The sequence below is a fragment of the Cherax quadricarinatus genome, chromosome 66 (assembly GCF_038502225.1).
Source record: "Cherax quadricarinatus isolate ZL_2023a chromosome 66, ASM3850222v1, whole genome shotgun sequence".
NCBI lineage: Eukaryota > Metazoa > Arthropoda > Malacostraca > Decapoda > Parastacidae > Cherax > Cherax quadricarinatus.
Window position 1 is genome coordinate 4,958,618 of NC_091357.1, and position 17,629 is coordinate 4,976,246.

Below are 17,629 nucleotides of genomic sequence, written 5' to 3' on the forward strand. Positions count from 1 at the left end.
AAATAAGGTCTGGTAACTCTATCCACTCATTTGCAAGTTCCACTTGGATCCAACCCCTCTCACTCGTATATTTATCCAGCCTAAATTTGAAACTACCCAAAGTCCTAGCCTCAGTAACCCAACTAGGTAGACTGTTCCACTCGTCAACTATCCTATTTCCAAACCAATACTTTCCTATGTCCTTTCTAAATCTAAACTTGTCTAATTTAAATCCATTACTGCGGGTTCTCTCTTGGAGAGATATCCTCAAGACCTTATTAATATCCCCTTTATTAACCCTTTCAGGGTTTCAGCCGTACTAGTACGGCTTACGCACCAGCGTTTTTGACGTACTAGTACGCCTAAATTCTAGCGCCCTCAAATCTAGTGAGAGAAAGCTGGTAGGCCTACATATGAAAGAATGGGTCCATGTGGTCAGTGTGCATGGTATGAGAAAAAAACTTTGATCGTGTTTTTGGATTAAAACAGCGACTTTGCACTGTATTTTCGTATGGTATTTTTTGTTGTATTCTAGTTTTCCTGGTCTCATTTTATAGAATGGAAGACATATTACAGAAATTAAGATGATTTTGACTGGTTTTACAAAGAAAACTACCTTGAAATTGCACTCAAAGTAGCAGAAATGTTCGATTTTTACCAAAGTTCAAAAGTAAACAAATCATGCTATGCGTCCAAAACACGTCAACTGGTGAGTCTAATATTCTTTCACAAGTGTGCTGATAATATTTATACCATTACACCAATGCAGTAGTCTGCATAACAGTAAATCCGTAAATCTTCTATTTTTTTGTGAGAATAAAAATTCAAAGTGGAAAGGAAAAGAATGTAAGAGGGGCATGGGGACGTGACTAATGAACAGAGGAAATGTTATTTTAGTGCCAGGAATGTCTTTCTTGTTTATTCTGGACCCTATTCGGAAATTGACATCTTTTGAAATTTGTGTGAAATTGGCAAAATTGCTAAATTCTTACCACTGTATTAGATAGTTGAAATCAGTAAATGGGTGGTTTCTTGTACTCATTCAATAGAAAAAATGGAGTTCTAGCGAAATAGCTATGATTTTTGTCGACAAGTACACTGGAATTGGCCGAAAATAGGGCTCAAAGTGGGCAAAATCACCGATGCGTAAACATCGTCGAGACCGCTAACTTCGCGAGAGCATAATTTCCCAAGTTTTCCATCAAATTTCATACTTTTGGTGTCGTCATAATCGGGAAAAGATTCTCTATCTTTTCGTAAGATTTTTTTTTTTTTTTTTTTTTTTTAAAATTTGGCCAACCCTGAGAACAAGTCTCTGAGAGGGCCTGTCGACCCTGAAAGAGTTATTACCCATCTTCCACTTATACACTTATATCATGTCTCCCCTCATTCTTTGTCTAACAAGTGAATGTAATGTAAGAGTCTTCAATCTTTCCTCATATGGTAGATTTCTAATGCTATGTATTTATTTAGTCATTCTATGCTGAATGTTTTCTAACGAATTTATGTCCATTCTGTAATATGGAGACCAGAACTGAGCTGCATAATTTAGGTGAGGCCTCAATAATGATGTATAAAGCTGCAGTATAACCTCTGGACTTCTGTTGCTTACACTTCTTGATATAAATCCCAATAATCTATTAGACTTATTACGTTCACTTAGGCATTGCTGTCTTGGTTTAAGGTTGCTGCTCACCATAACCCCCAAGTCCTTTTCTCAATCTGTATGGCTAAGTTCTGCATTATTTAATTTACAAGTGCTAGTGTTATGGACACTCCCGAGCTTCAGAACCTTGGATTTATCTACATTGAATTGCATCTGCCACTTTTCTGACCAAGAATAGTTTGTCTAAATCCTCCTACGTTTGAATCAATTATCCTACCTATCTTGTGTCACCGGCAAATTTGCTCATATCACTACTAATACCCTCATCAAGGTCATTGATATATATTATAAACAACGGGCCTAAGACTGATCCCTGTGGTACGCCACTTGTTACAGATCCCAACTCGGATTTAACCCCATTTAAGCATACTCTGCTTCCTATTGGTGAGCCATGACTCGATCCATGACAGCACTTTTTCCCCAGTGCCATGAGCTGTCACTTTTTTTAAGTCTCTGGTGCGGTACTCTATCAAAAGCCTTACTAAAATCTAAATAAACAGTATCAAATTCTTTATCATGATCAACGGCCTCAAAAGCTTTACTGAAGGAGGTTAATAAATTAGTTAGGCAGGAACAGCCACTCATGAATCCATGCTGTGTATCAGTAATCAAGCTGTGCTTATCGAGATGGCTCCTTATATTATCAGCTATAATTGACTAGCAATTTGCCTACAACTGAGGTTAGGCTTATTGGGTGGTAATTTGACGGTAACGACTTGTCCCCTGCTTTAAAAATAGGAATTACATTAGCAGTCTTCCACATATCAGACACTACACCTGTTTGAAGAGAGATATTAAAAATATTAGTCAATGGTTCACAAAGTTTCATTTTACACTCTTTAAGAACCCTTGAAAAAAGTTCATCAGGGCCCAGGGATTATTTTGCTTTAACCGGTCTATCTGTTTGATAACCAATTCAGTAGTGACTGATATTGCATAATTTATCACCATCAGGCCCACTATAAAAATTAAATACATACTGGGATATTGTTAGTGTCTTTCTGAGTGAAAACCGAGAGAAAATAATTAAGAATAGAGCACATTTCATTCTCCTTGTCAGTGAGATGCCCAGAGTTATTTTTCTATAAACCTGGAAAAAACTTTTTGGGTTAGTTTTCGAATCCCTTGAAACTTTAATTTTATAGTCCCGTTTAGCTTTATCCCCTTTTTAACGTCCCTCTTAATGTCAATAAGTACAAGTGTCTGTAGATCCTCATAATTCAATATATATTAAATTATTGGGAAGTACAATGCCTGCACTTTAAAGGAGGGGTTTGGGATATTGGCAGTTTGGAGGGATATGTTGTGTATCTTTATACGTATATGCTTCTAAACTGTTGTATTCTGAGCACCTCTGCAAAAATAGTGATAATGTGTGAGTGTGGTGAAAGTGTTGAATGATGATGAAAACATTTTCTTTTTGGGGATTTTCTTTCTTTTTTGGGTCACCCTGCCTCGGTGGGAGACGGCCAACTTGTTGGGGGGGGGGGGAAATTATATTCTAAGGATGGGCCAATGCAGTTCTGATTTTTCTGAGACAACCACACTTTTCTCCATGGGGATGTGGAACAATTCCTCCTCCGTAAGCCATGCGTATTGTAAGAGGCGACTAAAATGCCGGGAGCAAGGGGCTAGTAACCCCTTCTCCTGTATATATTACTAAATGTAAAAGGAGAAACTTTCGTTTTTCCTTTTGGGCCACCCCGCCTCGGTGGGATACGGCCGGTTTGTTGAAAGAAGAAGAACCACACTTTTGATTGTTTATATTACTATAGGCAGGCTCCCCGGCCAATCCGTAGTCACATGACCCCCATTTGAACCTTGCTCATAGGCAGTGCATTTCAGGCCTCTTCCTCACTCTTGACCAGACCTAGAGGACAGGCAGATTTTGTAGGCCTGGGCTTGCCACTAATATCAATACATCGCCTCCAGTAACAGTTCGTCAGTTGTATTCTTGATACCATCACTTTCTAAACACAAACCCTGGTAAATGGTGGTACTGTAAGATTCATATGGGTCATACAGTACTGTTTGATTTACAAGCAATGTATCTTATCTTGCTGTCCCTCAAACTTTTCCTACTTTTGGATATACTGTACTGATTAATGTTCTGTTTTGTTAGTTTTGCTAACAGTAAGCTACTGTATATTATTTTAGTCAGATGAAAACTTCGGTTTTTCTCAAGGAAACTGGATATATAACATTGAAGGTTGTATTCCAGTTCTCATACAGTGAAGCAGGGTGATTTGTGAGGCCCACACCAGTGTAAATAAGAGTACCTAAGTGTGTAGGCCAATGGATGTGAAAGACAAGGTGAACCATAGAATAGATAAGGAAAAAAAGATAAGTGTAAGTGGATTGTTGAGGGTAAATTAACTTATGGAGGTAGGAAAGAGGAATATATCAGAGTATATGGATGTGAGGCATGTGCTTTAAATGTTGCAGCAAATGAAGTTTTAGGCAGTGGAGAAATCACGTTTGAGGGTGATGTGTAAGGTGAATATTATGCAGAGAATTTGGAAGGTGGAAATCGGAAAAATAGTGTGGGGTTACTAAAGGTATTAATTGAGAGGGCAAAGGAGTTGCTGAGGTGGTTTGGGCATTTAGAGGAGATGGAGTGAAATAGGATGTCAGTGTATAAATCTTAGTAGGCAGAAGAGGTTTCAGTTGTCTTGGTAAAGGTTAGAAGGACGGTGTGAAGGTTTTAAATGGTAAAATCTTGAATATTGAGTAGGTATTTTTGAGTGTACTAAATCAAGGCAAGTGGAGACGAGGAGTTTTAGGGATTAGCAAAAAGTCGTGGAAGTTGGAAGCACAGTGCCTACTCTCTGAAGGTGGTGTGTGGATGTTACAGTTCAGAGGGTTTTAAATTATGATGCTCGCTTGCTTCTGGCATCACAGCTTTTGAAATAATAAAAGTGGTTGTGTGTGCATACACGCACATGTGTGCAAATGTGTACTCGCCTAATTGTGGGTGCAGGGATCAAGTCGAAGCTTGTGTGTGTGTGGGGCCTGTTTGTGTGTGTGTGTGTGTGTGTGTGTGTGTGTGTGTGTGTGTGTGTGTGTGTGTGTGTGGGGCGTGTTTGTGTATTTTTTTTTTTTTGCACTGCCTTGTTGGGAGACAGCTGGCATGCTAAAAAAAAAAAAAAAAAGAAGCTTGAGCAGATGTTGTTCACATAACTTAAAGCTACTTGTTGCATAAACTTTTTCAGTGTAGTCCTCCTTTGCTACATTAATGATATGGCTGTTCACATTAATTTTCTCAGCTGCTTTGTACCAGTCCCTCACAAGTCTTCCAGCACCATCTCCATCATTTTTTACCTTACATTAGCTGTAATTTATCATTCTTGTATTTCCTATGTCATATATTACTGTACATAATCATTCATCTGTCTTATCTTGTATGTAAAAAATTGTACAGAAGAATTATACAGCAACCTAATTAACGATGTAATTCCAGGAGAAAATTCTGATAGATACATGAACCAGGACCCAGAAAATAACAAGCGCTCAGCCATCAAGCAAGTAGCTTCTGGACGATTTGGTGTTACTGCATCGTACCTAGCCAATGCTGATGATCTGCAGATTAAAATGGCTCAAGGTGCCAAGCCTGGAGAAGGTGGTGAACTTCCTGGCTATAAGGTAAGTGTTTATTGTAATAAAAATACTCTGTTCAAATCTTCTGTGACAGTTTTCTAGGTAAAGGTCACATACTTGCACACATGCTTGCACATCATCACTACATAGGCCTAGAATGCACTTAGGACCTAGCCAGTAGCCTTAGGGAATCCTGGGACATCCCATTAAGATAAGATTTGTTCTGATTTTTAACCCAGAGGATTAGGCACCCAGGATAACCCAAGACAGTCAGTGCTTCATCGAGGACTGTCTCTTGTTTCCAGTGGGGTCCGTATGTTGTCCCCCAGGATGTGACCCACACCATTTGACTAAAACCCAGGTACCTATATGCTGCTAGGGGGGCAGGGATAGCAGGTGTAAGGATGCATGCCGAATGTTTCTACTCAGCCTGGGATTGAACCAAAGACACTCGGTGTATAAGATACGAGCATTGCCTCCCAGGCCACCATACAAGTTGCTTGACCAGTATAAATTTGATAGGCTGAAATGCCTAACAGGGTATGGTATTAAATTTCAACTTCGAAGTATGCTCGATGCCTCCACCTTCCGTGCCTTAATGATGAGCCCTGTACTTTCATTAGTGGGTCCCATTCACCTGTGGTGGTGATTTCAACTACTGCAGCTTGTCTGACAAGTATGTATATGCTTCATTTACATTAAGATTGAACATCAGCTTCTAGGCTGAGGAACTTATTAGGTGATCTTCTTCTGCCTTCATACATCATCTGTGCATTGAAATGAAAAAGCTACTGGTAGGCAAAATGTCTTAATGTGCATGTATGTGCACACATTACCTTTACACACATTATTATTGCAGAATACATATTGCAAATACAGTGGAACCTCAGTTGTCATCATTAATTCGTTTCAGAAAGTCTGACGAAAACCGAATTCCACGAAAAAACTGAAGCAATATTTCCCATAAGAAATAATGTAAATCCAATTAATCTGTTCCAGACACCCAAAAGTATGAATGAAAAATACATTTTATAGAGAATAGCTATAGTTTTACATACAGAAAACATAGAGAAATGAATATAAATGACTGATGAAATGGATAAATGAACATTTAACATCACTTTTACATTTACAGTGGACCCCCGGTTAACGATATTTTTTCACTCCAGAAGTATGTTCAGGTGCCAGTACTGACCGAATTTGTTCCCATAAGAAATATTGTGAAGTAGATTAGTCCATTTCAGACCCCCAAACATACACGTACAAACGCACTTACATAATTGGTCACATTCGGAGGTAATCGTTATGCGGGGGTCCACTGTATTGAAGACTTGTTGGCGTCTGGAAGACAGCGAGGAGGGAAGAGGGAGGAGAGGTTATCTCTACCACCATCACAACCACTACCACCATCACAACCACTACCACCATCACAACCACTACCACCATCACAACCACTACCACCATCACAACCACTACCACCATCACAACCACTACCACCATCACTACCATGACCTCTACTAGCATAATTACCACCCTCAACCAGCATCATTACCACCCTCAACCAGCATCATTACCACCCTCTACCAGCATCATTACCACCCTCTACCAGCATCATTACCACCCTCTACCAGCATCATTACCACCCTCTACCAGCATCATTACCACCCTCTACCAGCATCACTAGCACCCTCTACCAGCATCACTACCACCCTCAATACCACCATCGCTACCACCCTCAATACCACCATCGCTACCACCCTCTACCAGCATCATTACCACCCTCTACCAGCATCACTAGCACCCTCTACCAGCATCACTAGCACCCTCTACCAGCATCACTACCACCCTCAATACCACCATCACTACCACCCTCAATACCACCATCACTACCACCCTCAATACCACCATCACTACCACCCTCAATACCACCATCACTACCACCCTCAATACCACCATCACTACCACCCTCAATACCACCATCACTACCACCCTCAGTACCACCCTCAATACCACCATCGCTACCACCCTCAATACCACCATCGCTACCACCCTCAATACCACCATCGCTACCACCCTCAATACCACCATCGCTACCACCCTCAATACCACCATCGCTACCACCCTCAATACCACCATCGCTACCACCCTCAATACCACCATAGCTACCACCCTCAATACCACCCTCTACTGATGAGAAACAAAGCTAGACTGACTCAGGACGGCGGACCACTGTCAACTCAATGAAAACTGAGGTGATGAACGAAAAGGACAGAATTTTGACCCAAAAAAGTCATCGAAAACCAAATTCGATGAAAACCAGGGCAAACAAAGAGGTTCCACTGTATACAGTACAGGTCCGCCATCACAAATCCGGCAATCAGTTATTCGGTTCCTTCAGTTATTCGGCACTAATTTTGGCTAGCATAATTTCAAATTTCCAGGGTCACCACACCAACCTGCTGGTACTGTTTGCTGGCGCTACTTGCTGCATAAGTCATTCCAATTTATTTTTCTCCATTTATTATTATAACCTGCTTACTTTTAGCCCTAGCCATGGTTCCAATGAATAAAAGAAATGCTTCTCATTATGTAAAGCACCAACACGGTACATTGTCCATTAAAGATAAGGTGGGTTTGAAGCCACTGTCGGTTGCCATGAGCTCAGTCTCATGATGCAGGAGAATATGCTTTATTATTATGCTAATACCAACACTACAGCTTATTTGCCTATTTCAATTGATCTAATAGGACATAAAAAACAATTTAAATAACAAAATGTTAAATACTCCAGAATAAATAATATTTGGCATAATACCAAGCAGTTCGACGGGGTTATGAAGAGGATATGGTATACAAATACCATTCTCCTATCCCTGTCTTGGGGCTTATATTAGAGAAAACAGAGTATAGCACAGGGCTAACTGTGATATAGACTCGTACTCCACAATAAAACTGAAACAAAAAAGTTAATTTCTCTATATAGATTATCACACATAGCAGCATATGTGTAGAGAACCTAGGGTAACCCAAAAGTCAACGTGGCTTATTTCTAGTACCTGGCTTGGGTTAGCCATATATGATTTTTGGTAAATATTCGATTCCCAGCCAGGGTAGAAACATTAGGCGTGTTTCTTTACACCTGTTGTCTGTTTACCCATCAGTAAATGGGTACCTGGGTGTTATCCTGGGACACTGGCCTAATTTTCTTGAAATACTCTGCATAACAAGCTGGCTTTCTATACAGTAATGTGTCACTCATGTCAGCTAGGCCTGTATATCTTGTACATGTACGTGTAGTAAATAAGGATAATATTATTATTATTATTTTCTCAATTGTTTGTTGGGTTATCTTATTGAAACTTGGGCAATGTATGATGGAAAGGTACTTCTTAACTTACACCAAAAATGAAAGAAATCAGACCATAAATAGCGGAGTTCACTTCTCAGCCATTAGCGGCAGCTTAGCGGTATATTTTTGTATGGCTTTTATGGTTATATTCTCGTTTTTTCAGTCTCATTTGATAGAATGGAAGATATATTACAGAAATAGATAAGATTTTGATTGATTTCATGATGAAAAGTACCTTTAAATTGCGCTCACAGCAGCGAAAATGTTCTATTCCTTAGCGAAGCTCAAGAGTAAACAATACCTGTCTGCCTGCCAGTCCAAATTCCAATACGGAGTCAAGAATGGGTTGACATTATTTATACAATTATTACAATAATGCAGCAAGAGTAATATAAGAGGGGCCTGTAGCTGTGACTAATGAACAGAGAAAATGTTATTTTAGTGACAGGAATGTCTGCATTGTTTATTCTGGACCCTACTTTGAAATTGGCATCTGTTGAAATTGGCCAAATTGCCAATTTCTGACCACTTTATTGGGTAGTTGAAATAAGTGAATGGTTGGTTTCTCGTACTCAGTTGACAGACTAGAAGTAAGTTTATTCAGGTATACACAAATACAGTTACATAGACTATCATACATAGCAGCGTATGTATAGAGAACCTAGGATAACCCATAAAAGTCAGTGACTTATTTCCAGTACCTGGCTTGGGCTTGTCATATATGATTTTTGGTAAATATTTTTTTTTTCTAGATTGTTTGTTGGGTTATCTCATTGAAACTTGGGCAATGTATGATGGAAAGATGCTTCTTAACATACAACAAAAGTAAAAAAGACGGACAATAAATAAGGGAGTTCACTTCTCAGCCATTAGCTGCCTCTTTGCGGTATATTTTCGCATGGTTTTTATGGTTGTATTTTTTTTTTTTTTTTTTTTTTTTTTTTTTTTTTTTTTTTTTTTTTTTTTTTTTGTCTCGTTTGATAGAATGAAAGATTTATTTTTATTTATTATCACACCGGCCGATTCCCACCAAGGCAGGGTGGCCCGAAAAAGAAAGACTTTCACCATCATTCACTCCATCACTGTCTTGCCAGAAGGGTGCTTTACACTACAGTTTTTAAACTGCAACATTAACACCCCTCCTTCAGAGTGCAGGCACTGTACTTCCCATCTCCAGGACTCAAGTCCGGCCTGCCGGTTTCCCTGAATCCCTTCATAAATGTTACTTTGCTCACACTCCAACAGCACGTCAAGTATTAAAAACCATTTGTCTCCATTCACTCCTATCAAACACGCTCACGCATGCCTGCTGGAAGTCCAAGCCCCTCGCACACAAAACCTCCTTTACCCCCTCCCTCCAACCCTTCCTAGGCCGACCCCTACCCTGCCTTCCTTCCACTACAGACTGATACACTCTTGAAGTCATTCTGTTTCGCTCCATTCTCTCTACATGTCCGAACCACCTCAACAACCCTTCCTCAGCCCTCTGGACAACAGTTTTGGTAATCCCGCACCTCCTCCTAACTTCCAAACTACGAATTCTCTGCATTATATTCACACCACACATTGCCCTCAGACATGACATCTCCACTGCCTCCAGCCTTCTCCTCGCTGCAACATTCATCACCCATGCTTCACACCCATATAAGAGCGTTGGTAAAACTATACTCTCATACATTCCCCTCTTTGCCTCCAAGGACAAAGTTCTTTGTCTCCACAGACTCCTAATTGCACCACTCACTCTTTTTCCCTCATCAATTCTATGATTCACCTCATCTTTCATAGACCCATCTGCTGACACGTCCACTCCCAAATATCTGAATACGTTCACCTCCTCCATACTCTCTCCCTCCAATCTGATATTCAATCTTTCATCACCTAATCTTTTTGTTATCCTCATAACCTTACTCTTTCCTGTATTCACCTTTAATTTTCTTCTTTTGCACACCCTACCAAATTCATCCACCAATCTCTGCAACTTCTCTTCAGAATCTCCCAAGAGCACAGTGTCATCAGCAAAGAGCAGCTGTGACAACTCCCACTTTGTGTGTGATTCTTTATCTTTTAACTCCACGCCTCTTGCCAAGATCCTCGCATTTACTTCTCTTACAACCCCATCTATAAATATATTAAACAACCACGGTGACATCACACATCCTTGTCTAAGGCCTACTTTTACTGGGAAAAAATTTCCCTCTTTCCTACATACTCTAACTTGAGCCTCACTATCCTCGTAAAAACTCTTCACTGCTTTCAGTAACCTACCTCCTACACCATACACTTGCAACATCTGCCACATTGCCCCCCTATCCACCCTGTCATACGCCTTTTCCAAATCCATAAATGCCACAAAGACCTCTTTAGCCTTATCTAAATACTGTTCACTTATATGTTTCACTGTAAACACCTGGTCCACACACCCCCTACCTTTCCTAAAGCCTCCTTGTTCATCTGCTATCCTATTCTCCGTCTTACTCTTAATTCTTTCAATTATAACTCTACCATACACTTTACCAGGTACACTCAACAGACTTATCCCCCTATAATTTTTGCACTCTCTTTTATCCCCTTTGCCTTTATACAAAGGAACTATGCATGCTCTCTGCCAATCCCTAGGTACCTTACCCTCTTCCATACATTTATTAAATAATTGCACCAACCACTCCAAAACTATATCCCCACCTGCTTTTAACATTTCTATCTTTATCCCATCAATCCCGGCTGCCTTACCCCCTTTCATTTTACCTACTGCCTCACGAACTTCCCCCACACTCACAACTGGCTCTTCCTCACTCCTACAAGATGTTATTCCTCCTTTCCCTATACACGAAATCACAGCTTCCCTATCTTCATCAACATTTAACAATTCCTCAAAATATTCCTTCCGTCTTCCCAATACCTCTAACTCTCCATTTAATAACTCTCCTCTCCTATTTTTAACTGACAAATCCATTTGTTCTCTAGGCTTTCTTAACTTGTTAATCTCACTCCAAAACTTTTTCTTATTTTCAACAAAATTTGTTGATAACATCTCACCCACTCTCTCATTTGCTCTCTTTTTACATTGCTTCACCACTCTCTTAACTTCTCTCTTTTTCTCCATATACTCCTCCCTCCTTGCATCACTTCTACTTTGTAAAAACTTCTCATACGCTAACTTTTTCTCCCTTACTACTCTCTTCACATCATCATTCCACCAATCGCTCCTCTTCCCTCCTGCACCCACTTTCCTGTAACCACAAACTTCTGCTGAACACTCTAACACTACATTTTTAAACCTACCCCATACCTCTTCGACCCCATTGCCTATGCTCTCATTAGCCCATCTATCCTCCAATAGCTGTTTATATCTTACCCTAACTGCCTCCTCTTTTAGTTTATAAACCTTCACCTCTCTCTTCCCTGATGCTTCTATTCTCCTTGTATCCCATCTACCTTTTACTCTCAGTGTAGCTACAACTAGAAAGTGATCTGATATATCTGTGGCCCCTCGATAAACATGTACATCCTGAAGTCTACTCAACAGTCTTTTATCTACCAATACATAATCCAACAAACTACTGTCATTTCGCCCTACATCATATCGTGTATACTTATTTATTCTCTTTTTCTTAAAATATGTATTACCTATAACTAAACCCCTTTCTATACAAAGTTCAATCAAAGGGCTCCCATTATCATTTACACCTGGCACCCCAAACTTACCTACCACACCCTCTCTAAAAGTTTCTCCTACTTTAGCATTCAAGTCCCCTACCACAATTACTCTCTCACTTGGTTCAAAGGCTCCTATACATTCACTTAACATCTCCCAAAATCTCTCTCTCTCCTCTGCATTCCTCTCTTCTCCAGGTGCATACACGCTTATTATGACCCACTTCTCGCATCCAACCTTTACTTTAATCCACATAATTCTTGAATTTACACATTCATATTCTCTTTTCTCCTTCCATAACTGATCATTTAACATTACTGCTACCCCTTCCTTTGCTCTAACTCTCTCAGATACTCCAGATTTAATCCCATTTATTTCCCCCCACTGAAACTCTCCTACCCCCTTCAGCTTTGTTTCGCTTAGGGCCAGGACATCCAACTTCTTTCCATTCATAACATCAGCAATCATCTGTTTCTTGTCATCCGCACTACATCCACGCACATTTAAGCAACCCAGTTTTATAAAGTTTTTCTTCTTCTCTTTTTTAGTAATTGTATACAGGAGAAGGGGTTACTAGCCCATTGCTCCCGGCATTTTAGTCGCCTCATACGACACGCATGGCTTACGGAGGAAAGATTCTTTTCCACTTCCCCATGGACAATAGAAGAAATAAAAAAGAACAAGAGCTATTTAGAAAAAGGAGAAAAACCTAGATGTATGTATATATATATATGCATGTGCGTGTCTGTGAAGTGTGACCAAAGTGTAAGTAGGAGTAGCAAGATATCCCTGTTATCTTAGCGTGTTTATGAGACAGAAAAAGAAACCAGCAATCCTACCATCATGCAAAACAGTTACAGGTTTTTGTTTCACAGTCATCTGGCAGGACGGTAGTACTTCCCTGGGTGGTTGCTGTCTACCAACCTACTACCTATGGAAGATATATTACAGAAATAGACATGATTTTGATTGCTTTCATGACGAAAAGTACCTTGAAATTGAGCTCAAAGTAGCGGAAATGTTCAATTTTTGCCGATGTTCAATGAACTTTGTGTAAGTCAAGTTGGTTAATTTTATTAAGTATATTCTAACCTAACCAATGTAATCCGGCAAACTCGGTAATCCGGCCCACTACAGGTCCCAATGATGCCGGATTTGTGATGGAGGACCTGTACTATAGTCGGTTGCTAGATAGCAACCATGTAGGGAGGTGCTACCATGATAATGTTATGTTGGTAGGACTGTTGATTTTTAAATCTTAACTTCTGCTGTACTTGTGTTCAGTTTAGATATGTTTACTGTGTGCCTAGGGAGCCTGGTCTCAGACTGGACCACAGGGAAGATTATCCCCAGAACCCCAGATAACATGCATGTTTGCCTTGTAGATGAATGGTTCAGAGAACTGACATGTTGATAAATTAGACACATATGCAACTCTTGGGTATCTTAAATAAAGATACCCAAGAGTTGCACATGTCTAATTTATCAATGTTTGCCTTGATAAACAGTACTGTACATAGTGTATATAATACCTCTCTGAAGGAGGGGTGTTAATGTTTGTTTTATAACTAATGTAAGCGTGCCTCTCGCAAGACAGTGATGGAGTGAACGAGGAATGTTCTTACTTTTCGTGCCACCCTGCCTTGGTGGGAAGAGGCCGATGTGTTAATAAAAAAATAAAAGAAATAATACAATATATAAAAGTGATAAATTGGCTTTTTCTTTCTTAGGTTACTGAAGATATTGCTAAAACCCGCTACTCTGTTGCTGGAGTAGGTCTGATATCTCCTCCACCTCACCATGATATCTACAGCATTGAAGACTTGGCTGAACTCATTTATGATCTTAAATGTGCTAATCCAAATGCCCGAATCTCTGTCAAGCTGGTGTCTGAAGTTGGTGTTGGTGTGGTAGCCTCTGGAGTGGCAAAGGTAAGAAGCATTTGGCACTATCTAAAATGCTGGGAATATGCAGTTTTAATGCAAATTCATAGAGATTTGATTTCAATATTTAAACTTGATTGGCCATCCTTGTGCTCTTGTATAACTTTTCTTTTTTTCAGTGGTCCGTTGGTATAACCTCTGTGCCATTTCTCTTGTATATTTCTTTACTGCTAAACATTTTTTTTATAGTATCAGTTTATTACCTAATAAACTTTTATCTTGCACCAGTTGGCCTCTTTTAAAGACCAGGCCTTTTGTTATGGATACTAATTATTCGACAAATAAATATGCACTATTGTACACTGGCTAAAGTGATACAATGATAGACTTGCAGTTGCAAGGTTACCAGTTTGGTCCCAGTACTCCTTTTAATATTTGTATTTCTTCTTTCTTTCAACACACCGACCGTATCCCACCAAGGCGGGGTGGCCCAAAAGGAAAAACGAAAGCTCCTTTTACATTTAGTAATATATACAGGAGAAGGGGTTACTAGCCCCTTGCTCCTGGCATTTTAGTCGCCTCTTACAACATTCATGGCTTATGGAGGAAGAATTCTGTTCCACTTTCCCATGGAGAGAACAGGAAATAAACAAGAACAAGAACTAGTAAGAAAATAGAAGAAAATGCAGAGGGGTGTGTACATATATATATGTTTGTACATGTATGTGTACTAGGTAGTAGGTTGGTAGACAGGGACGTACTACCGTCCTGCCAAGTGAATGTAAAATGAAAGCCTGTAATTGTTTTACATGATGGTAGGATTGCTGGTGTTTTTTCTGTCTCGTAAACATGCAAGGTTTCAGGTACGTCTTGCTACTTCTGCTTACACTTAGGTCACACTACACATACATGTACAAGCATATGTATACACACCCCTCTGGGTTTTCTTCTATTTTCTTACTAGTTCTTGTTCTTGTTTATTTCCTCTTATCTCCATGGGGAAGTGGAACAGAATTCTTCCTCCGTAAGCTATGCGTGTTGTAAGAGGCGACTAAAATGCCAGGAGCAGGGGCTAGTAACCTTCTCCAGTATATATTACTAAATGTGAAAGGAGAAACTTTTGTTTTTCCTTTTGGGCCACCCCGCCTCAGTGGGATACGGCCGGTGTGTTGAAAGAAAGAAAGAACACGTATGTGTAGTGTGACCTAAGTGTAAGAAGTGGCAAGACGTACCTGAAATCTTGCATGTTTACAAGACAGAAAAATGGACACCAGCAATCCTACCATCATGTTAAACAATTACAGGCTTTCGTTTTACACTCACTTGGCAGGATGGTAGTACCTCTCTGGGCGGTTGCTGTCTATCAACCTACTACCTAGATATTTGTATTTGTATTTTTTTTATTTTAGGGTAAAGCTGAGCACATAACCATCTCTGGTCACGATGGCGGTACTGGAGCCAGCAGCTGGACAGGTATCAAAAGTGCAGGTCTTCCTTGGGAACTTGGCATATCAGAGACTCACCAGACTCTCGTCCTGAATAATCTGAGGTCTCGGGTTGTTCTACAGGCTGATGGACAGATTCGCTGTGGTAAGTCATATTATTAAATAGTTTGTTTTATATAATGCTGCTACTTTCTGCATTTGGATGAAGTTGACACGAGTAGATTATTTAAAAGTTTGTTACCCCATTAAATTACTGAACTGTAATGAATTTGATTTGGTTGTTAAAAATGTTGTTAGTTTAAAACCAGTAGTTCAGCATCTATCTTAATGCTTTATTGGTAAACCTGGAATTGTTGATAGTCCAATGTTTTTTGCCGAATTATTAGTGACACTTGTGCAGGATCCAAAAAATGCCACTGTGGCAACATTGAGCATTTTGCAGAATTTTAAGAATAGTCTACTGTGAGTCATTGAAGGAAGTTCATTGTAAAAACAAAATATCAAATACTTTGAGAGAAATGGATAGAATCATAGGTTAAAACCAAAAATGTGTATTCTAGGGATGGATGTTGTGATTGCCGGTATGTTGGGTGCTGACGAGTTTGGCTTCAGCACTGCACCACTTATTGTTATGGGCTGTACCATGATGAGGAAATGTCACATGAACACTTGTCCGGTTGGCATTGCTACTCAGGACCCTGAACTGAGGAAGAAATTTGAGGGCAAACCAGAGCATGTGGTTAATTATTTATTCATGTTAGCTGAAGAGGTAAGATGATTTTTAGCCTTAGATTTTTTTTTTACAGTGTTGATGTTTTTTAATTGGCATCAAATTCATCACCTAGTCATTTTAGAAGAGATTTTGTTTGTTTGAATGAGAAATTAATAAGATAAAAGCATTATTGGAAATTACAAAATGATCATTAACCATACAAGGTATTGGTGAACTTCAGGTACTGGTTCTGCTTAACTCATGACCAACTGATGTGAAATAGCTTTGTCATACTTGCTGGATGAACTCTTAAGACCTACTTCTGTTCATTCATTGTCCATTTCTTTAACCTGAAATAAAAAAAAAAATTGAAATTGGACTATTCCTTCATGTAACACTCCTTATGTTGAAGTGATTTGGGAGATTTCTGTGGCCTGTTTTGGGTGTATAATTCGCTCACACCCTCTTGCTCATGATTCGTCCCTAACAGAGCCTATCCTTGTCTACCCTGCATGAGAATTTTTTTTTTTTTTTTGTATTGTACCAGGATTATACTGAAGTCTTGTTCTACCACAGACAGAATGCCTAGCTCTAGCACTTTGTGTATTAATCATTCCCCTAAACTTCAGCACCAGTCTGGATACACGCCTTTGGATTTGCCTGAGTTTCTATTAATTTTTTGCTTTGTGAGTGCTCCATTCATGTGCAGTATACTTAAAATATTGCACATTTGAGTTGAAGTGTTTTGAAAATATCTGTCAGGGTTTCTGAATGTCCTTAAATTTGCAGGCTTAGTCTGTGCTGATTAGGTTTTGTTCCGAGTGTCTGAGAACAGGTTTAAAGCAATGGTCATTAGTGTCTACCTTTTAATTCTTGATGTAAGCATTTTTTTGACCATGTAGTACTGTTTGGGATCCTTTTCCCATGTAACTTTTCAAATTTTATTTCAGTGTAGCTAAACCTCACTAACCATTTATTCAATCAGTTTTGACGTCTGTTTGGGTCTTCGTGTAACTGGCTTCATCTACTGTTTTCTCTTCTCATTTTTTTGTGTGCAAGTGCATTTTATTACTAAATAGATATTAATTGCTTTTCTTAGCAATCTGAATTGATTATTAACAGGTACAATAAGTCCTCTGCTTACGAACACGTTGAGAATCTTTCGTATTGCATATATTATTGGGTTGTAAATGCTGCAGCGAAGAGGCGGTTAGAGGCAGTGGAGATGTCCTGTCTAAGGGCTGTGTGTGGTGTAAATATTATGCAGAGAACTCAGTGTGTGGAAATTAGGAGAAGGTGTGGAGTTAATAAAAAAGTATTAGTCAGAGGGCTGATGAGGGGTT

At 39.5% G+C, this 17,629-nt stretch overlaps 1 protein-coding gene across 1 annotated transcript in view; it reads left to right on the forward strand.

Moving 5' to 3' along the window:
- Nucleotides 1-17,629, forward strand: part of LOC128704206 (uncharacterized) — a 354,653-nt gene that overhangs the window by 266,862 nt on the left and 70,162 nt on the right. Inside the window, exons 22-25 of the mRNA XM_070099039.1 lie at nt 5,106-5,287; nt 13,977-14,177; nt 15,539-15,719; nt 16,135-16,343. Of these exons, the coding sequence (XP_069955140.1) occupies nt 5,106-5,287; nt 13,977-14,177; nt 15,539-15,719; nt 16,135-16,343 (773 nt within the window). The remainder of the gene's footprint in view (nt 1-5,105; nt 5,288-13,976; nt 14,178-15,538; nt 15,720-16,134; nt 16,344-17,629) is intronic.